Consider the following 22739-nt stretch of genomic DNA (forward strand, 5'->3'; position numbering starts at 1 on the left):
GAGTGATGTCAAGGTTAGGGGAAAATATATTTTTTTATATGGGGGATTGGAAATGATGCAGACAATTATGCAGACAACATTGATGGAAGCCACAATCTGAAATATTAAAGCTGATCCATGACAATAACAATCTTTACCTCTTTACAGAAAAGCATTTAGACATTTTCCTGCTTTTTTCACTTTTGAGCGTGACATTTAGGGTGCTAAAATCAGCAAATTACCTYATGATAGTAGAGAAAGGCCAAAATGTATGATTTTCAAAGCAGTAGATGTTTGTTGATAAACTATTACTATCTATAAACAGCTGAATGCTAATACTGGCAAATAATCAAGTAATTTGAAAATCCATTACCGTTACACCGAATGACATTATTCATGGCAGAAATAATATGATTCAAAATTTAAATGCATGGATTTAATTCTCGGTGACTACACTACCGGTCAAAAGTTTTAGAACATCTACTCATTCAAGGGTTTTTCTTTATTTTTACTATTTTCTACATTGTAGAATAATTGTGAAGACATCAAAACTATGGAATAACACATATGGAATCATGTAGTARCCAAAAAAGTGTTAAACCTCTTAAGGATTAGCCCCTTTTTTTACACTATCGCCTAAAATGACATACCCAAATCTAAATGCCTGTAGCAAGGATATGCATATTCTTGGTACCATTTGAAAGGAAACACTTTGAAGTTTATGGAAATGTGAAAGGGATGTAGTAAGATACAACACAATAGATCTGGTAAAAGATAATACAAAGAAAAAAAACGTTTTTTTGTATTTTATTTTAACCATCATCTTTGAAATGTAAGAGAAAGGGCATGTATTAATCCAGCCCAGGTACAATTTGGATTTTGGCCACTAGATGGCATCAGTGTAAATGCTAAGTTTTTGACTGATMCAATGAACCATTGCACTTATGTTTTTAAAAAATTGTGAAGACTGATCAAATGTGCCTAATTTGTTTATTAATAACTTATGTTCAAAATTGTGCACTCTCCTCAAACAATAGCATGATATTCCTTCACTGTAATAGCTACTGTAAATTGGACAGTGCAGTTAGATTAAMAATAATTGAAGCTTTCTGCCAATATGTCCTGGGAAATGTTCTTGTTACTTACAACCTAATTCTAATCGCATTAGCCTACGTTAGCTCAACCGTCCCGTGGAAGGGACACCTATCCYGAAGAAGTTTTTAAACAAATCAAAATACATTTTATATTTGAGATTCTTCAAAATAGCTACCCTTTGCCTCGATGACAGCTTTGCACACACTTGGCATTCTCTCAACCAGCTTCACCTTTAATGCTTTTCAAACAGTCTTGAAGGAGTTYCCACATATACTGAGCACTTGTTGGCTGCTTTTCCTTCACACTGTGGTCCGACTCAACCGAAACCATCCCAATTTGGTTGAGGTCGGGGGGTTGTGGAGGGCAGGTAATCTGATGCAKCACTCAATAACTCTCCTTCTTCGTAAAAAGTTTGACCGGTAGTGTATATATACACACACAACACTAATGAAGGTAGAAATAACTTTAATAAGCATTAACACTTTAWWWWAAATCCTTATTCGTCATTGACCCACCCATTTGACATTTTTCTGCATGGTTAGGAGCTAGTAACATAAGCATTTCGCTGCACCCGCTATAACATCTGCTAAACTGTGTACATGACCAAAAAACTTTGATTTGTTTAGACCATTCCTTCATACATAATCTTTCGAGATCCCTGATATCCTTCGTCTTCGCCCTCTTCAATGCAAACTACAGGTTTTAAATGGCTTTCAAGTCCAGAGACCAATTTTATGGCCAATTAAATGGCCAACTAACCATTTCTTTGTGGATTTTGATATGTGCTTGGGGTTATTGTCTTGCTAGAAGGTCCATTTGTGGCCAAGTTTCAGCCTCTTGGCGAAAATGTTCTGGTACTAGGTAAAGTTCATGATACCATTGACCTTAACCAGGGCCAGTGGAAGCCCCATAACATCAAAGATCCACCACCATATTTTACAGTAGAGGTTTATTTTCTGCATAAGCATCTTTCTTTTGATGCAAAACATACCACTGGTATGAGTGGCCAAAGAGCTCTATTTTCATGTCATCTGACCATAGCACCAGTTCCAATCCAAGTGCAAATGCCGTTAAGCAGACTCCAGGCATTACATTTGTTGGATGACATGAAAATAGAGCTCTTTGCTCACATGTAAGGGAAGGGTGATGGAGTAGTGAAAACAGGGGTGCCAATTATTTTCTCTGAGCAATTATATTAGTATAAATAAACATAATTTATGATTTTTTTGCAYGCAATACAGAACATTTGTATTATTTATTTGATAAGTCTTTTTTGCTCATCTTTCCCAAATGTGCAAATAATTTTGGACCTGACTGTATATATATTTTAAAAGATTCTCTCCATCTCAGCTGTCATCCACTTTTACACAGTAGGTATATGTCACAACTAAAGGACATCAAGTGCTTTCTGTCTGCCAGTCTGTCTGCCAGTCTGTGTCACAGTGACATTACAGTAGAGAGACAAAACCCATTTCTCATCTCTTGACACAAAGATAAATAATGAAATACAAAAAATAGACTAACTCCCGATTGCTTATAAATCAGCAGCAGGTCATGGTGCATTTCTATTGTGTGTATTTTGTTGTAGAAGCAATGGGTGGGGTGGGGGTAGGCGGTTCAAAGCGTGACATGAACAGTGCAATTATAACTAATCTTCTGTTACAAATATTCCGTTGTTTCCGTTTGCTATAATATCTTAGGGGAAAAAATACTGATGATTGGCATCCTTCTCGCCCACAGGGGGTGCTCTTTTTGACTTCTCTGTCATTACAGAACTGGTTGAAACCACAGTCACAGAGGAAATGACATTTGCATCCAGGAGAGGTTTTGGACAAACCAAAGGAACAGGTGGCCGAGGACGACAAACATTCCTCCTCATCCTCTTCCATTTCTTCCTTATCCTTCTCTCTCCTCAGCTTAACCTGTCCTGGATGTTCACGAGGCTGGTGTTGGACTTGGCTCGTTTGGCTRGAGAGGAATCAGGAAGTGTTACTGTTAGCCACCACCCATCACCTCTAAACAACATTCAACACAGGAACACTTCATCGAAGATTGTTGATTCACCATAATGACATGTGTCAAAGAAACAACGTAAGGTATTACTCTGACTCTCCGGCTTAGATCATTAGTAGGCCCAAAACCCACTATTAAAAAGGAAACGCCTAAACTGCTCCCATCCACCACCTTGAATTACCTCACCCCTCGTTCACAAGCCCACATTATTAGGGTCTCTCATTGAAGAACTCCCTTCTCCCCTTCAATAAAATCTCTATAAACCAGGAACATGCATACAGGAGACACCCCGGCTTCCATACATACTTCACTTTAAAAACCTGTGACACCCCAATAAACCCCCCGACCCTCCAGTCTCCCACCCCTCCAGCCTCCCACCCAACCAACCCGTCAAATCTCTCTGTGCAACAATGGATTGTTTAAGCTGGTTACTCACGGTGTATGAGCTTGCGTTTCTTTTGTTCCGAGTGAAGGAAACTGCTCAAGTAGAAGATGATGGGCAGAAAGAGCATGAAGCTGGACACGGCGATGACAGGAACGTTCTCTGCCCGGGGGAAGGAACAATTGAAATTCTTGCTCCACAGTCTACGGGTCATATTCATCTGAAACAAGGCAAGACCCCCCCCCACCACCCACCATCAACACAAGAGCTTAAAGAACCACAAAGGGGATAAAGTCTACTCTATTCTTAAGTCGCTCACTCTTTTTTTTGTCCATCTGACTCCCTTGTTCCATTTCTGGCTTTGGCCTTCTGTCCCTAGTGCACCTTTCTAGTTACTAGTCTCTACGTCACCTTCTCCTCTGAAACGCACTGGCACYACCAGAACTGGGGTGCGTCCCAATAATCTCTCCTTGTCCTGAAGTATGCACCCATTCACTACTCCACACAAGTTTAAAAGCATTGGATTGGTGTTGGCTTGGGCTAGAGGGATTTTCCATACCAGTCATTTCCTTTCAAATCCATGAAGGAAATTGAGCAAGTGCACACTTTGACAGAAAGGAGTGATGATTGGGCCGCAACCCTGGTGACATCTCGCTGTTCCTTTCTCAATGGCTACGTTTAGACAGGCAATTATTGGCAAAAGATCTGATCTAATTAATCAAACAACCAATTTGTCTGCATGTCTAAACACAGCCTAAGAGCCTTACATTCTCCAATGTATTTTGCAGTCTCCTGGGCACTAGTGCACAAACAGAGCTCAACTATATATAGCACTAAAAAACTATGACAGTCTTGAGAGTACATTCCATATCTTTAGTGTACATCATACATTAATGTAGTATCACGTGGCCATCCTTCCAAATCTCATCTCGTTGACTTGACTATTGCAAGTCTGTAGTACTTCAGTATTAGATTTTGCATTTGAATGGGAGCACTGGCATTCAACGCTTGCATTTTATTGGCCCCGAGGTAGAAATAAGAAATATTTTATTGGTTTGATAAGTGTAAACGTGTCACTAGTTTCCATCTCGATGCCATCATAATCCACCCCTTTTTAATAGTCTTTCTGAGGAGAACTTCCCCAGGCTTTTGAACAGTACTTGACAAGCCTGGGCTTCAGAGGCCAACATGAATGACAAAGCACAAGATGTAATGACAAACTGTGGCTGTGAAATACATACTGAGTCCTCGATGTCGATGCAGAGTGTGCGATTCTTCTCCATGCGGCTGTACAGCTCATTCAGTCCTCTGTATGTGGCCTTGCACTCCTTACATAGCGCTGAGTGGTTCCCCTGTGAAAATATATATATAATCACACAAACAGGTAGAAACCATTTTAGTTATTTATAAACTTCMTCTCTATACTCCCCTCTCCCTCCCTAGTGGTTTTTGGTATGCACTAGCTAAACAATGTTTCTCTCTTTGACTTACAACAGTGACCCACCTGTTGGAACTTCTCAAAACATCTGAGGGACTGGTTGAGAGTGGCCATGAAGTAAAGGGTGTCATTGGTCAGGCTGTGGAGTCCCAGGCTTACACAACCTTAGAAACAGGAAGTCAGTTATCATTCAGAAATGATGTACCATGGCAGGGTTAAAGATCAAACTTGTATACTCTGTTTCCTGGCACACATTAATTATATTCAAAGAATCTATCACAAAGGAAAGGAGGCAAGGAGAGGAAGCAAGGGACTTATTGAGACATAGAAAAGGTAATAATATACACTGAGCATACAAAACATTAAGAACACCTGCTCTGTCCATGACAGACTGACCAGGTGAAAGTTATGAATCGTTATTAATGTCACTTGTTAAATCCACTTCAATCAGTGTAGATGAAGTGAAGGAGACAGGTTAAAAAAATATTTTTGAGCCGAGACAATCGAGACATGGATTGTGTACGTGTGCCATTCAGAGGGTGAATGGGCAAGACAAGTGTGTTTGAACGGGGTATGGTAGTAGGTGCCAGTTTGTGTCAAGAACTGCATCGCTGCTGGGTTTTATCACACTCAACAGTTTCCCATGTGTATCAAGGATGGCCCACCACCCAAAGGACATCCAGCCAAGTTAACACAACTGTGGGAAGCATTGGAGTCAACATAGGCCAGCATCCCTGTGAAACGCTTTCGACACCTTGTAGAGTTCATGCCCCGACGAATTGACACTGTTCTGAGGGCAAAGGGGGTGGGGGAGATGCAACTCAATATTAGGAAGGTGTTCCTAATGTTTGGTATACATGAGTACATATCAGCAATAAATAAAAATGCTTAATGTGTTTATAATAGAAGACAGTCCACCTACTGTTACATTCTGAACCAGTCCAGATGTCCTCCAGGTTGTTGTAGAGCAGGAACACCAACATCAGCCTGTCAGAACGCAGGAGGCTGTCTCTGCAGCTCACATTCCCTGGGCCCATCTGGAAACAGACACACATGCAGTCTCACTGAGGGCGTTTACCATCCCTATTGTTTAGCCTTACTAATTAGATTAAACTGTATCTACTGAATCCTCAATAYAAGATAAAGTACTGAGAAATTGATGTGGCAAAACATTGCCATTAGGCTATAGGATATATATTTAACCCCCATTATGGCAACAGTCAGTCCTGGCTGTTGTTCTCCTAGTCACCAGGCATGTGACTAGGATGGCTAGCCTTGTGATCTCCTATCTCCCCTATTACACAGTACACACCACACATGTTGTACTGCAGCCAAAGGCGCACTAACAACGGTCCCATGACGCATGTGACAATGGCGCACTTATTAACCCATTGATTATATATATGAATTACCCCGCAGCAGTGCAAACACATGGAAACGCATAATATTAAAAACACAATGATAAACTCAAAGTCCACTGAGAAAACACAAATGTTAACTTACTTAGCCTACCTGGTCTGATGATATGTTTGTGTAAATCTCCATAAGGTTGTCGTGGGTGCCATAACAATTTTGGCACACTTTGACAGGACGCGCGGCAGACACCAAACAATTCACATACGTTGAATATCGCTGCCCAAAGATAGCCAGCAGCTCGACGCAGTAATCGCTGACCTCCAGATCTTCTGGAAACGCCGACAACAGATTGAGAGAAAAATAGGAACCGCGGCTAGGGTGAAACTCGGGCGACTGCGGCGCCACTGCCGCAGCGAGCTGCTTCAAGCCGTCTGCGCTCAGCTCTGAACCCAGAATGGTGGGGTTCACAGCGACAGTAGACGTTTGAGCATTGCCATAATATAGCAACGCTATCAATAACGCAGCCACCTGGAAGATATACATGTTTGAAGAAGCACCTTCCGAACCGTGACTGTATTCCAAAACTCACTCTTCATAACAGTCCATCACTTCCTGTTCCTGGTGTGTACAGCACACGATGTAGAACCTGTCGGGTGATTGGTTGAGCCTTCTTGAGTGCGTGACGTCCCTCTGAGCCCTTACCAAAACATGGCAGACATTGCTCTTGCATCGGATCTGAAACCATATCGTAATGAAACAGGCAGGGAGCATGTCTCGAAACCTCAACCTTCTAGCCCGAAGTCCAGCGCGCTATCGACTGTGCCCCAAAAGCATGCTCGTGTGGCAGATTTTATAAATCCAGGGTCCTTACAATATATATATATATATATATTAACCTTTATTTAACAAAGCAAGTCAGTTATTAAGAACAAATTCTAAGTTACATTGACGGCCTCCCAGGGAACAGTGGTTTAACTGCCTTGTTCATGGGTAGAAGGACATATTTTTACCTTGTCAGCTCAGGGATTCAATCCAGCAACCTTTTGGTTGGCCCAACACGCTAAACACTAGGCTACCTGCCACTCCAGTACAGTAGCTAACCATAGCCTCATGCCAGCTTTAGGTAGCTAGCTACTATCTACACTTGGGAGCTCATGGGCACACAGGCTACATAAGCCAACTGGTTAGACATGATTTCACCACTGGTGACTAGTTCGTTTTCAGACAAATATGTTCAAGTCTTTCACTGCATTTAGGAGGACAGCTAATTGCTGAAAAGTAACGCTAGCTAGCTAGATCACTGCCACACATAACCGGCACTATCATTCTCTTTTTACCACTTCACCAAATCTTTCCCAAACATTACTTTTCTGGCACTTGTTAGTAAAAACTTTTCTGGCACTCCCTTTTCTTTACTTTCAACTCTCCATTTAGAAGCTTTTTTCTTATTGAATTCAACTCTGATATTGTCATTTTTGCCTCCATGGATTTTCTGCCCGTTCCCAAAAGCATTTAGCGTGTAGGCTATTTGGTCAAACATTTTAGAAYACCTACTCATTAAAGGGTTTTTCTTTATTTTGAATATTTTCTACATTGTAGAATAATAGTGAAGACATCAAAACTATGAAATTTCACATATGCAATCATGTAGTATTTGAGATTCTTAAAATAGCCACMGTTTGCCTTGATGACAACTTTGCACACACTTGGCATTCTCTTAACCAGCTTCACATGGAATGCTTTTCCAACAGCATAGTTCCCACATATGCTGAGCGCTTTTCCTTCACTCTGCGGTCCAACTCATCCCAAACCATCTCAATTTGGTTGAGGTCGGGGGATTGTGCAGGCCGGGTCATCAGGCCATGCATCAGGCCATGCAGCACTCCATCCTCTTGGTAAAATAGCCCTTACACAGCCTGGAGGTCTGTTTGGTCATTGTCCTGTTGAAAAACAAATGATAGTCCCACTAASCCCAAACCAGATGGGATGGCAGATTGCTGCAGAAAGCTGTGGTAGCCATGCTGGTTAAGTGTGCCTTGAAATCTACATAAATCACAGACAGTGTCACCAGCAAAGCACACCCACACCATAACACCTCCTCCTCCATGCTTTACGGTTGGAAATACACATGCAGAGATCTTCCGTTCACCCACAGCGCGTCTCACAAAGACACGGAGGTTGCAACCAAAAATCTCCAATTTGGACTCCAGACCAAAGGACGAATTTCCACTGGTCTATTGTCCATTACTTGTCTCTCTTGGCCCAAGCAAGTCTCTTCTTCTTATAGGTGTTCTTGAGTAGTGGTTTCTTTGCATCAATTCAACCATGAAGGCCTGATTCTGCTCTGAACAGTTGATGTTGAGATTTAAGTCATTTAGCAGATGTGTCTGTTACTTGAACTCTGTGAAGCATTTATTTGGTAACTCTAATGAACTTACAGTATCCTCTGCAGCAGACGTAACTCTGGGTCTTCCATTCCTGTGGCGTTCCTAATGAGAGCCGGTTTCATCATAGCGCTTGATGGTTTTTGCGACTACACTTGAAGAAACTATCAAAGTTCTTGAAATTGTCTGTATTGACTGACCTTCATGTCTTAATGTAAGGATGGACTGTCATTTCTCTTTGCTTATTTGAGCTGTTCTTGCCATAATATGGACTTGGTCATTTACCGAATAGGGCTATCTTCTGTATACCCCCCACCTTGTCACAACACAACTAATTGGATCAAATGTATTAAGAAGGAAATAAATTCCACAAATTAACTTTTACCAAGGCACACCTGTTAATTGAAATGCATTCCAGGTGACTACCTTATGAAGCTGGTTGAGAGAATGCCAAGAGTGTTCATCAAGGCAACAGATGGCTATTTGAAGAATCTCAAATATAAAATATATTTTGATTTGTTTAACACTTTTTTGGTCTACATGATTCCATGTGTTATTTCATAGTTTGATGTCTTYKTTATTATTCTACAATAAAGAAAAACTCTTGAATGAGTAGGTGTTCTAAAACTTTTGACCGGTAGTGTACATGCTAAAATCACCACGGCCCATTACTGTATACGCCCAAATAGTCTACACGTCAAATGCTTTTGGGAACGGGCAGAAAAAGTTAATGACGATTTGTTTTAACAAATGTGGTGTCTACTGACAATTGAGATGTACAAACTATGGAATAAGGGGAAGACAAGGTGATAAGAGGCAATCCGTCATTTTGATTAAGACATTAATGAGCGAGCCAGGACGGACGTAGTCAATATAATTTTTTTTTTTTTTTACCTTTATTTAACTAGGCAAGTCAATTAAGAACAAATTCTTATTTTCAATGATGGCCTAGGAACAGTGGGTTAACTGCCTTGTTCAGTGGCAGAACGCCAGATTTTTTCCTTGTCAGCTCAGGGATTCGATCTTGCAACAGAATTCAGAACATTGACCGTTCTTACAGTGTTCTCCCTGTACACCAAGTCAGAACCGTAAGATAAACAAAGGGGGCATATAAGCAGACAATGAAAGCACTTACAATATTAGATGATTACATTTCTCAAAAACAGGTTATAGGCTACATCTGCACCACCGAGTCAGAACAGTAGGTGAAATTAAGAGGTGAAAATATACCAAATTATTAGAGTGAGGCACATGGGCTACTAACAGTTTACTACACAACATACACTTACTATTACTTTCTTAGCTACAGTACACATATCTCCCTGGCATATTACATAATTTATGCAGCAGCAGGTAAGACATTTTTTTGACTCACCTTGTGATGTGCTCATTTGAACAGAAAGGTGGGGCGGAGGTCCTTCGTGGGCAAATTTTGTCATCAAAGAAAGAGAAAGTTGGATGACCGTTCAAAACGTATTTTCCCATTCTGAGCTCGTTTATTCCCTACTTTCCAGTTGCAATGCTTGCAGTTAGCCACTGTCATCGATTCCTTCCAAACCACTCATTGTTTAATTTGCGATTTCCAACTTGTTGTGTAATGTTTATGTCCAATGGTCGATGAGCACCGATACGTTTTATCTGTMATTTCTCTTCATAAGACAAGGATTCAAAATAATTTGCCGGTAGAGTGTCGACTTGATTCATGATGATGACTGCTAGTTAAGATTTTGAAAGTAAGATGTTGACATGATCAGTCCAATCAAAGCTACTGTATATATAACGTGATTTGACATCATTTTATCTGTGGCCAATGACCTTGAGTCTTCTTGGAAGGGCACTTCTAATGTAACTCTATGGCTGCAGCCAAAGGGCTAGAATGTTTTATGTCTAGCCTTAGTAAGACTTAGACTTGGCGGTGACGTATTGTCCCCATGAGTGACAGAACACTGACCCAATCACGGCGCAACGCTCCTATTTTCTGCTGGCTTGCCCCACCACCACAGACAGCACTGAGCTAGGCTGTAACAGCTGCATTTTGGARCTGCCTTACTCAAGAAAACAAAAAAGAAACCATGTTTGCATGCGGCTTTATTAACTCAATGATATATACACTACTGTTCAAAAGTTTGGGGTCACTTAGAAATGTCCTTGTTTTTGAAAGAAAGCACATTTTTTGTCCATTAAAATAACATCAAATTGATCCGAAATACACTGTAGACATTGTTAATGTTGTAAATGACTATTGTAGCTGAAAACGGCAGATTTTTTATGGAATATCTACATAGGCGTATAGAGGCCCATTATCAGCAACCATCACTCCTGTGTTCCAATGGCACATTGTGTTAGCTAATCCAAGTTTATAATTTTAAAAGGCTAATTGATCATTATAAAAACCTTTTGCAATTATGTTAGCACAGCTGAAAACTGTCGTGCTGATTAAAGAAGCAATACAACTGGTCTTCATTAGACTAGTTGAGTATCTGGAGCCTTGGTTTCTCAAATGATTGCCTTGCCTGGTTTACCAACTACTTCTCTGATAGAGTTCAGTGTGTCAAATCGGAGGGCCTGTTGTCCGGACCTCTGGCACTCTATGGGGGTGCCACAGGGTTCAATCCTCGGGCTGACTCTCTTCTCTGTATACATCAATGATGTTGCTCTTGCTGCTGGTGATTCTCTGATACACCTCTACGCAGACGACACCATTCTGTATACTTCTGGCCCCTCTTTGGACACTGTGTTAACTAACCTCCAGACGAGCTTCAATGCCATACAACTCTCATTCCGTGGCCTCCAACTGCTCTTAAACGCAAGTAAAACTAAATGCATGCTATTCAACCGATCACTGCCCACACCTGCTCGCCCATCCAGCATCACCACTCTGGACGGCTCTGACTTAGAATACGTGGACAACTACAAATACCTAGGGGTCTGGTTAGACTGTAAACTCTCCTTCCAGACTCACATTAAGCATCTCCAATCCAAAMTTAAATCTAGAATCGGCTTCCTATATCGCAACAAAGCATCCTTCACTCATGCTGCCAAACATACCCTTGTAAAACTGACCATCCTACCGATCCTCGACTTCGGTGATGTCATCTATAAAATAGCCTCCAACACTCTACTCAACAAACTGGATGCAGTCTATCACAGTGCCATCCGTTTTGTCACCAAAGCCCCATACACTACCCACCATTGCGACCTGTACGCTCTCGTTGGTTGGCCCTCGCTTCATACTCGTCGCCAAACCCACTGGCTACAGGTTATCTACAAGTCTCTGCTAGGTAAAGCCCTGCCTTATCTCAGCTCACTGGTCACCATAGCAGCACCCACACGTAGCACGCGCTCCAGCAGGTATATCTCACTGGTCACCCCCAAAGCCAATTCCTCCTTTGGTCGTCTTTCCTTCCAGTTCTTCCAGTTTCCTTCCAAAATCTCTGAAGCTGGAAACACTTATCTCCCTCGCTAGCTTTAAGCACCAGCTGTCAGAGCAGCTCACAGATTACTGCACCTGTACAAAGCCCATCTATAATTTAGCCCAAACAACTACCTCTTCCCCTACTGTATTTATTTATTTATTTTGCTCCTTTGCACCCCATTATTTCTATTTCTACTTTGCACATTCCTCCACTGAAAATCTACCATTACAGTGTTTTACTTGCTATATTGTATTGAGCTCGCCACCATGGGGCCTTTTTTGCCTTTACCTCCCTTATCTCACCTCATTTGCTCACATTGTATATAGACTTATTTTTCTACTGTATTATTGACTGTATGTTTTGTTTATTCCATGTGTAACTCTGTGTTGTTGTATGTGTCGAATTGCTATGCTTTATCTTGGCCAGGTCGCAGTTGCAAATGAGAACTTGTTCTCAACTAGCCTACCTGGTTAAATAAAGGTAAAATTGTCACGAGAATTATGTTCTCAATGTTCATAAACCCAATTCAATTAAATACTCAGTCTGAAACCCAGGATTTGTAAGAAACTGGTTGAAATGAATCAGACCGAGGCCCAGCTACGATATTTACGAGAGCGCTGGTTAGTTGTACAAAACCATTCATTTTATACTAGCTCCTTACGCACATACTCTTGCACACAAACACAATTCATACGCACATACATTTGCACACAAACAGTAGGTATCCTACGCACACACTGTCCTGCTACCCAGCCGACAAAGATTAGGGGCCGTGAGAATCACTCCCTGTCCTTTCCCAAATTTCTCAGTGGCCCCTAGCCAAGGTCGGCACCGAATCTTGCTAAGACACTTTAGAGACATATTGTACAGTTTATATTGTTTTACCCTAATTCTGACTAAAACTACACACCTCATTAATTATACTTTTACTGACTAAACCTAAACAAACCCATCAGATAATAAATGGATGATTCTAATCAATTTCATACAGTTATAAGGTTTCAGAGTGGGAATTATTTCATCATTATCTTTCAACATTTAAATTACTTTAACAATCCACCCTTAATGACTAAATAATACACACTAATACATCAACCACTATATGGAAACATAAATGGTATCCAAGAACATTTCAAACCAATACATGATTGTACATTCGATATCCATCCATGACTGTTATAGGCCTGCATCCAATCATAACGCTTCCTGTTAGGATTTTTTATTTTTTATAAATAAATAAAATCAGCATTTGTGGGTTCACAAAAAAACACTACAGGCTTAAAATGGCCAGAAACAAAGACCTTTCTTCTGAAACTCGTCAGTCTATTCTTGTTCTGAGAAATTAAGGGTATTCCATGCGAGAAATTGCCACGAAACTGAAGATCTTGTACAACGGTGTGTACTACTCCCTTCACAGAACAGCGCAAACTGTTTCTAACCAGAATAGAAAGAGGAGTGGGAGGCACCGGTGCACAACTGAGCAAGAGGACAAGTACATTAGAGTGTCCAGTTTGAGAAACAGACGCCTCACAAGTCCTCAACTGGCAGCTTCATTAAATAGTACCCGCAAAACACTAGTCTCAACGTCAACTGTGAAGAGGCAACTCCGGGATGCTGGCCTTCTAGGCAGAGTTCCTCTGTCCAGTGTCTGTGTTCTTTTGCCCACCTTAATCTTTTCTTATTATTGGCCAGTCTGAGATATGGCTTTTTCTTTGCAACTCTGCCTAGAAGGCCAGTATCCCGGAGTCGCCTCTTCACTGGAGTCGCCTCTTCACTGTTGACGTTGAAACTGGTGTTTTGCGGGTACTATTTAATGAAGCTGCCAGTTGAGGACTTGTGAGGCATCTGTTTCTAGCTAACACAATGTGCCATTGGAACACAGGAGTGATGGTTGCTGATAATGGGCCTCTGTACGCTTATGTTGATATTCCATAAAAAATCAGCTGTTTCCAGCTACAATAGTCATTTACAACATTAACATTGTCTACACTGTATTTCTGATCAATTTGATGGATTTTAATGGACAAGAAATGTGCTTTTCTTTCAAAAACAAGGACATTTCTAAGTGACCCCAAACTTTTGAACGGTAGTGTATCATTTTTTTTACATTGTTTGCAAACTGATATGTGACTTGTATTAATGTCAAAATTACATGCAGAACAGGCAAGGCTCTTTTTTTTTTTTGATTTTTTTTTTTTGGAATGACGTGTCGCCACTGGTTATGGCCCTAAAGTTTAGGCTTAAGCACAAATGCCATATAGCCTAAAATAATGAAAGAAAATCCTCAATGTAGCCTATACATGTAAATTGCACAATAATTATACATKAATGGCTGTTTTAAGGTAGGCTGTTGTTTTCTCTTTATTCAGCCCGCCGCCACCCACCCGTCCATCATCCACAGAATATTTAATGACCCTAAACCCGATTTGTCATAGGCCTACTGCTAACTTTGTAATAGGGGAGACCGAGCAACAAAGTACAACTTTTTGTGCTTTATGAAAATATTATTTGAGTTACATTAATAATATTTTGCATACAAACTACCATTACACACCGAAATGAGTATGCAGTTTATGTAGTATTCTAGTATTATGGCCGTAACTGCATATAAGGACACCGAGATCCGAACCTCAGTAAATGAGAAAAATTAAAATAAATAAAGACTATAACAAAATACACACTGAGTGTACCAAACATTAGGAACACCTTCCTAATATAGAGTTGCCCTCAGAACAGCCTCAATTCGTCAAGAAATGGACTCTACAAGGTGTCGAAAGTGTTCCACAGGGATGCATGTCCAATGTTTCCCACAGTTGTGTCAAGTTGGCTGGATGTCCTTTTGGTGGTGGACCATTCGTGATATAGGCGGGAAACTGTTTGGCGTGAAAAACCCAGCAGCGTTGCAATTCTTTACACAAACCAGGGCACTTGGCACCTATTGCCATACCCTGTTCAAAGGAGCTTACATTTTTTGTCTTGCCCATTAACCCTCTGAATGGCACACATACACAATCCGTCTCAATTGTCTCAAGGCTTAAAAATGATTCTTTAACCTGTCTTCTCCCCGTCATCTACATTGATTTGAAGTGGATTTAACAAGTGACATCAATAWGGATTGTCGCTTTCACCTGGATTCACCTGGTCAGTCTATGCCATGGTAATAGCATATGTTCGTAATGTTTTGTATAGTCAGTGTATATGTTTTGTACATAACAAAGAAAATCTATTATGGGTAAACATCTAAATATTGCTTCCGGTGTTGATTAAAGCTCAGAATGAGTGGAATCATGAACAGTGGTTTGTTCGTTATGTTCACCTGAGTCCTTCTGATTTTCCTCCTGGGTTTTCTATTTTAGCATCACATTCACCACTCTCAAATGGCTAACATCTCCATCTCGCAGCCTGAGACGTGAAACAAACTCGCAGAAGGCTCAAGGAGGCAACTACACTGTAAAAGTAAAAGGTTCCTGGAGGATCCTTCAGGATAATTTAAGGTTAAAAACCAACCTTAAGGTTCCTGTAGGATCCTTTAGTATAATATAAGGTAAAAAAAAAAAAAAACGTAAGGTTAATAAAATAACCTATACACTGTCATCTGTTTGTTTTTGAACCTTGTAGACTTAAGGGGTGCTTTGAAGAAGCCTTTTCAAAAGAGGGGTTCATTTTGGAACCACCAGTGCGCTCATGAGTAAAGGGTGTATAATTCAAATTGAGAACGTTGGTCCAAAGACAACTGGAAGCGGGAAGCGCGCGGATGGTTGGAGAGACGCGACAGATAAGAGATGACTTGCAACAGATCGATGTGAAAGGTGAGTGAACCTTAGCTATTTGCTAAYTAAGATAATAATTAATCAAACTACTATCAAATAACCAAAAAACAATGCATAATGTAATTTACTCTTCGTTTTTCATCAGCTAGCCAAGCTACATAGCCTGTAATGTTAGCTGGTAATTGTTGTATAAGTGTTGGTACGTTTTCGCTAATGTTAGCTAGCTAGTTAAACTTACTGTAACGTTAGCTAACTTTAGCTAGCTAGATTAAATATTGAGACATTTCAGTCCTCATTTAAACCCATGATACCCTCTTTCACCATCACCTTCCATCTTCCTCCCTTTAGCCCCTCCCTTTAGTACYTGGTTTATCCTGTCCAGGTCCAGTTAAGTGGTGGAGAGTTTGGGAGCTGTGAGTTCTGATCGAGAAATGTATCAACCTCCACACACACACACACACGCGCGCGACCAAATGTAGGTTGTTACACTTGACAAAAAGAAGAATACATAAAACTGATCATATTAATTAGATACATTTTATATTGAATACTCATGTTGTGTTTGTGTATAATTGATGTCTTTCAGGTTGGTGTATTGGGGAGGCCTGTTCTGTCCTCTGTATTTCAGACCATATCAAGACAATGTTTAAAACTCACTATGGATCTACAAACACGTTAGCCTCTATAAATAATTTGGATGTATTTGCAGTGTGATTATAGTGTGTTCTGTGTTATGTGTGTTTTTTCCAATACATTTACATTACATTTAAGTCATTTAGCAGACGCTCTTATCCAGAGCGACTTACAAATTGGTGCATTCACCTTATGATATCCAGTGGAACAACCACAACCACAACCAATACTAACTGTATGGTGAATTAATGTATTTACAGTGTGATTATTGTTTGTTCTGGATGGTGAATGTTTGGTGTCATTTGGTATTATTTTTGTATGTGAGAAGAGAAGTTGTTTCTTAGGGGAGGGTAAATGTTTATTTTTCATTCTGTATATTTGAGCAAAATTCAACTCCAGTTTAAGAACTGGGATTAGCTACAAATCTCATTGTGGGGTATGCCACATGTTATAAAGATAGTTAAAGCTCCTAAACTGAATTACGTCATCAGCATGTTTCCACTGTCCATACCTGCCTACACCTTTAATACCATAGGCAAAATTATTACTCAGTTTATTTGGACTATTAAAAGGGAAAGGATTAACCTAGCTAGATAACAGGTGAAGATCTAGAAGAGAGGATTAAAGCTCCCTAACATGTAATTAGAGTTGAAGTCGGGAAGTTTACATACACCTCAGCCAATTACATTTAAACTCAGTTTTTCACAATTCCTGACATKTAATCGTAGCAAAAACTCCTTGTGTTAGGTCAGTTAGGATCACCACTTTATTTTAAGAATATGAAATGTCAGAATAATAGTAGAGAGAATGATTTATTTCAGCTTTTATTTCTTTCATCACATTCCCAGTGGGTCAGAAGTTTACGTATACTCAATTAGTATTTGGTAGCATTGTCTTTAAATTGTTTAACTTGGGTCAAACGTTTTGGTTAGCATTCCACAAGCTTCCCACAATAAGTTGGGTGAATTTTGGCCCATTCCTTCTGACAGAGCTGGTGTAACTGAATCAGGTTTGTNGATTTATTTCCTTACACGGTAATATGGGGAAAAGGGGCTGGACGGAACCAAAGCAAATAAAGTAAATATCAAAGCTCCCCCTCTCCTATCTAACCTGCCTACCCACTACTTACCTAACTTAGCACCACCTGGTGCCCTAACCAAAATACAGGGGGTGGTCCGCCCAGGTCTTACCTAGTGTGCCTAGACAGTGAATATACTACGGATATATGTATGCCCGCGGGCCTCTTGCCTAAGCACTCCCTAGGTGCCTTCCCCTTCCCCCCTGGGAACAAATGAAACAGAATAATTATTAACAATTTAACAAACACTCAGAAACACAGGACATCAATGAGGCTCTGTCTGACTGAGCAACAAACTCACAGAATATACCAACTGCTCCCAGCAACAACTAACACAGTAAATTACCCCAAAGCCATCAGCCTCCTCTCTCAGCAAATATCTCTCTCACAATCAAACTCTCTGCATTCCTCAGCCTTCAATGATCTCACCCTGCCTATCCTCTCTCTCTCTAATGATCTCTCTCTCTCTCATGATTTCTCTCTCTCTCTCTCTAATTATGTTACGCACGCCTCTATGAAGAGGGAACGCAACTCCCTGCTACAACTCAACTCTCCGTGAAGCGAAAGAGGTATGGACTGTAGGTGCGAGTAAGGATGACAAAAAGGCAGAATTGACCGCTTACTAGGATTTATTGACCGTGGAAAGCATGGCCAGCCGTAGAAAAATGCTAACGCAGAACGCCACAGGATGTTTTTGTGCTGGTCAAGGGCAGTCAGGTCTGGAGAGAACCTCACACCTCCTCCTCCATGCTTCACGGTGGGAACCACACATGGGGAGATCATCCGTTCACCTACTCTGCATCTCACAAAGACATGGTGGTTGGAACCATTTAAAAAAAAAATTGGACTCATCAGACCAAAGGACAGATTTCCACCGGTCTAATGTCCATTGCTTGTGTTTCTTGGCCCTAGCAAGTCTCTTCTCAGGGATGCAAACTAGTCACTTTTAGGCGAAATTTGCCATTTTGAATCCAAAATAGAGGACCTACGTGATTTGTGTAGATCCAATAAGAAATGCCTTTGATCACTACTGGCTGTAAGTGAGTGAGTGATGCATGTTTGGAGCAATACCGTACCTTATCCAAGGCTCAGCCAATCGTTCACATGACAAGAGAATGCAGCACACGACTAAAGAGAGTGGAGACAACGAATTTTCTAGTTACAGCATCCGCGCGCGCTCTGGAAAAACAGCAGAGAGGGGAAAGGCAGTTTGCCAGTTACAGCACTGAAAGATAACAAAGAGGTAGGTGAGAACCCTGACCACTGTGATGCGGTGAGAAGGTGATGAAGCATACTTCATCAGCTGTAACCGAAAAACTACTGGCATTTGGTAAGTTTGAGGTGAGGGAGAAGTGTGGTGGAACAAGTAATGTTAGCATTGATACGTATCTTGCTAGCTGGATCGAATTCTCTGTTAGCTAGCCAGAGAAATGCTGAGCAACATTAGCCAACTTAACTGATCAAATAATTGAGTTTATGGTGTGAAAATTAGCTGGCTAATAAAGTCAGACAGCTAACGTTAGCTAGCTAACGTTACAAAATGAGATGAGCTTACGTTAGTTACCTAATCAATTTGCTATAGTATTAGCTGGTATACGACTCCTTGCCGTTCCTCAAATTATAATGCGTTAGTTGCTTACTGGACCCTGGCAATCTGTGTGAAATTTTAACTAGCTAACGAACTAACTACTATCTGAACAAAAATTTTCAGAACAAGATAATTAGGAGAAAATGAGGCGTTGCTTGTTAAACTAGTGGATTCAGGGATCAAGTGTAGCTGGAGCTGGCCTGGCTTAAGCTGGATGCCACTATGGTGAAAGGAACACCACACACTCCCTCTTTCTCACTTTTTCTATACAGTGGATAAAAAGGGGTATGCCAGGTGTACTCTGCCTGAAAGAGATCAAATATGCCAATAAAGGGTATCATGCTCTGCTGGCACATTGTAGAGCAGATGTCCACAGGCAGAAAGTGTACAATGTAATAATGTGCAGTGTAGCCCAAAGATATTGCTTTTGTGTTGTTCAACTTGACAGTAACACTTGTGTGTGTGAGTGAGGGGGGATTATTACATTTTGTACTCAGTGAACGTTATTTTTGCACACATGTAGCCTTGTGCACATGATCAATGTTTACTATAGTGGCTACTATAATAGAGCAAAAATAGAATGCCTGTTTGTTTTATTCTATTTCTACTTTAAGATGTTTTTTCCCCCAGTGCAATATTTCGATGTGTGTGGTCACAAGGTAAGGCAACAAATAACATTGAATTGCTTTCCTTAAATTGTTTAGCTGTGAGTTAGGTTCACATTAACCACTTTTTATTTTACACACAGCGACTGATCATGTTGATCACATTCTTTGTTGTTTAATTAGTTAAAACCTGCATTTCCCCCTAGCAGGGATTTTTTGCATGTTTCCTTTTTTGGCCCTCACCAGTTTGCATCCCTGCTTCTTCTTATTGGTGTCCTTTAGTAGTGATTTCTTTGCAGCAATTCGACCATAAAGGCCTGATACACACAGTTTCCTCTGAACAGTTGATGTTGAGATGTGTCTGTTACTTGAACTCTCTGAAGCATTTATTTGGGCTGCAATTTCTGAGGCTGGTAACTCTAATTAACGTATCCTCTGCAGCAGATGTAACTCTGGGTCTTCCTTTCCTGTAGCGGTTCTCATCAGAGCCAGTTTCATCATAGCACTTGATCGTTTTTGCGACTGCATTTGAAGAAACTTACCAAAGTTCTTGAAATTTTCCGGATTGACTGACTTTCATGCCTTATTAAAAGTTGCGTCATCCTACGGCACATCTTGCGTGCTGCCGCAGCATTCTGTGGCACGTCATTTAATTCTCAGCCATTTTTTCTGTTACTGCAAGTTATTGCTAGTTTTACCACCAGAGGGCATCTTTGAGAAGCATTTGATAGTATTCCGTATTGGCATTACCAGAGAATTTAAAACCTTTTTTGTAATANTTCCAAGCTGTTTAAAGGCACAGTCAACTTAGTGTATGTAAACTTCTGACCCACTGGAATTGTGACATAAGTGAAATAATCTGTCTGTAAACAATTGTTGGAAAAATGACTTGTGTCATGCACMAAGTAGATGTCCTAACCGACTTGCMAAAACTATAGTTTGTTAACAAGRATTTTGTGGAGAGGTTGAAAAACAAGTTTTAATGACTCCAACCTAAGTTTATGTAAACTTCCGACTTCAACTGTATATCAAGAAGCCTTCATATCTGCCCAACTATGCTTGTTTTATTTAATTTTGGTTGACATGGAAGAAGAACTTAATGCCCCATTAAGAGCATCATATTATCTGAGTCAACACTTAAATGTGGGACTGCAAAATCCCATGGCATCAGATAAATAAAAGAGAGACATCTTCACCTTTCCTGAMGAGCTCTTCTTCGTTATGGAACAACCAGAAATACAAATTAGGAGGACAGGTGGTTGTCTGGAAAGAGTGGTATAGGTATTGGTTTAGCCTCTCTAATACATTTCACTTTTGCTTTTGGTGTTAACTGGAATTTGAGTGTGGCTGTGAAAGACTGGTCCCTTGAAGATGTCTGCCGGCTGAGTACCAATGATCTCCATAATTCCATCCCATCATTCCAAGGTTCACAATCTGTATGAAGAACTCTTTTCAAATGTCTACTTTGCAACAAACATACTTTCTCTGTGTCCAGACTACTCACACATATTGGCCAGCATGAACCATTTTTTCAAATTTCCTGTGGACTTAATGGGTGTGGGAAAACAAATAGATGTTTCAGCGCCTATTTGTCACACATCTGCCGAAACTACAGAGAGCTTTTAAGCTCAAACTTAGATGAGAATTGCCCTCATGATGAATTTGAGACTGGGACTGATCCCATTYAAAGATGGTGTAAGCGATGTAGAGAATCTACCATCGGCTGAACATGTTCAAATCACAGAGGTCGACACTGAAGAGCTAAATGAAGGTCTGAAAAAAAAAAAAAAAATCTTGTGAAAATCAGTGAAGAACACTGCATCCCAGCTACGGTAGAGAATAGCATTGTTGATGACCTCAGAACCATTTTTTATGCATTTATGACACACTACAGTGATGCCCTCAGGTTTCACCTTACAAATAAGAAAATAAATGTGGATGAAGATGAAGATCTCAGGGACTTGCTTAATAACTTCTTATGGCTGGGGGCAGTATTGAGTAGCTTGGATGAATAAGGTGCCCAGAGTAAACTGCCTGCTACTCAGGCCCAGAAGCTAAGATATGCATATTATTCATATATTTGGATAGAAAACACTCTGANTATTGCTAGTTTTACCACCAGAGGGCATCTTTGAGAAGCATTTGATAGTATTCCGTATTGGCATTACCAGAGAATTTAAAACCTTTTTTGTAATAACATAGTTTATGGGAATGATTTTAAGAAATCTGGCTTAATTCATTTGATTAATATTATGGTGTTTCTATTCAGAGAAAAACAAAAAAATTCAACCCTCTGGGTTTCTATGGCGCTGTACAACGTGACATTGGGAGTAGGCTACAGGATCGGAGGATTCATAATTGCTTGCCTTCATTAGACAACTTTGTTCCAATATTTCTGTAAATCAGTGATATTTATTCCCATAGTAATTCATTATGGATCCATAACTAAATCAACATCTTCATTTTGAAAGACTATTTTTTATCATTATTTATTAACGAAATGTGTTTATTTGTTTATTAGGCTACTGTGCAGTCTACAATACATACTGTGGTAAAGATGGGAAAGTGCCTAATTCCTTACATAAGGGAGAGCAGGCCATGTCTGTACTACAGAATGCGGGACACGCAGGAGACTGGTGTTATTTCATAGTTGTGATGTCTTCACTATTATTCTACAATGTAGAAAATAGTAAAAAATAAAGACATATCCTGGAATGAGTAGGTGTGTCCAAACTTTTGACTGGTACATGCTTAATTAATTTGAATAATATTATGGTGTTTATATTCCATGAAAAACGAAACCCTCTGTGTTTCCGTTAGGATGGAATGGAAAATATGGCGCTTTGTTCCAATATTTATGTAAATCTGTGATATTTATTCCCATAGTAATGGATCCAACATTTGCAACATCTGCATTTGAATGTCTTTTTTCTCATTATTTAATTTTATTAACAAAAGCATAAAGATGTTGCTGAATAAATACTGTACTGCTGTTTTGATTT

At 40.2% G+C, this 22739-nt stretch overlaps 1 protein-coding gene across 2 annotated transcripts; it reads right to left on the bottom strand.

The window, feature by feature from the left end:
* Nucleotides 1-2265: 2265 nt before the first annotated feature.
* On the bottom strand, nt 2266-6889 carry LOC112070301 (osteopetrosis-associated transmembrane protein 1). 2 transcript variants are annotated; one of them, XM_024137716.2, is made up of 6 exons: nt 6420-6889; nt 5830-5944; nt 4974-5071; nt 4711-4821; nt 3524-3689; nt 2266-3042 (listed from the first exon to the last, which is right to left on the bottom strand). In XM_024137716.2, the coding sequence occupies exons 1-6, from the start codon at nt 6804-6806 to the stop codon at nt 2987-2989; spliced, it is 933 nt and encodes a 310-aa protein (XP_023993484.1). In that variant the 5' UTR covers nt 6807-6889; the 3' UTR covers nt 2266-2986. The 2 variants fall into 2 exon arrangements, with proteins under 2 accessions (XP_023993484.1, XP_023993485.1); XM_024137717.2 differs by lacking the exon at nt 2266-3042 and having other exon boundaries at nt 3534-3631.
* Nucleotides 6890-22739: the final 15850 nt, after the last annotated feature.

The sequence above is a fragment of the Salvelinus sp. IW2-2015 genome, unplaced genomic scaffold, assembly GCF_002910315.2.
Source record: "Salvelinus sp. IW2-2015 unplaced genomic scaffold, ASM291031v2 Un_scaffold1280, whole genome shotgun sequence".
Taxonomy (NCBI): domain Eukaryota; kingdom Metazoa; phylum Chordata; class Actinopteri; order Salmoniformes; family Salmonidae; genus Salvelinus; species Salvelinus sp. IW2-2015.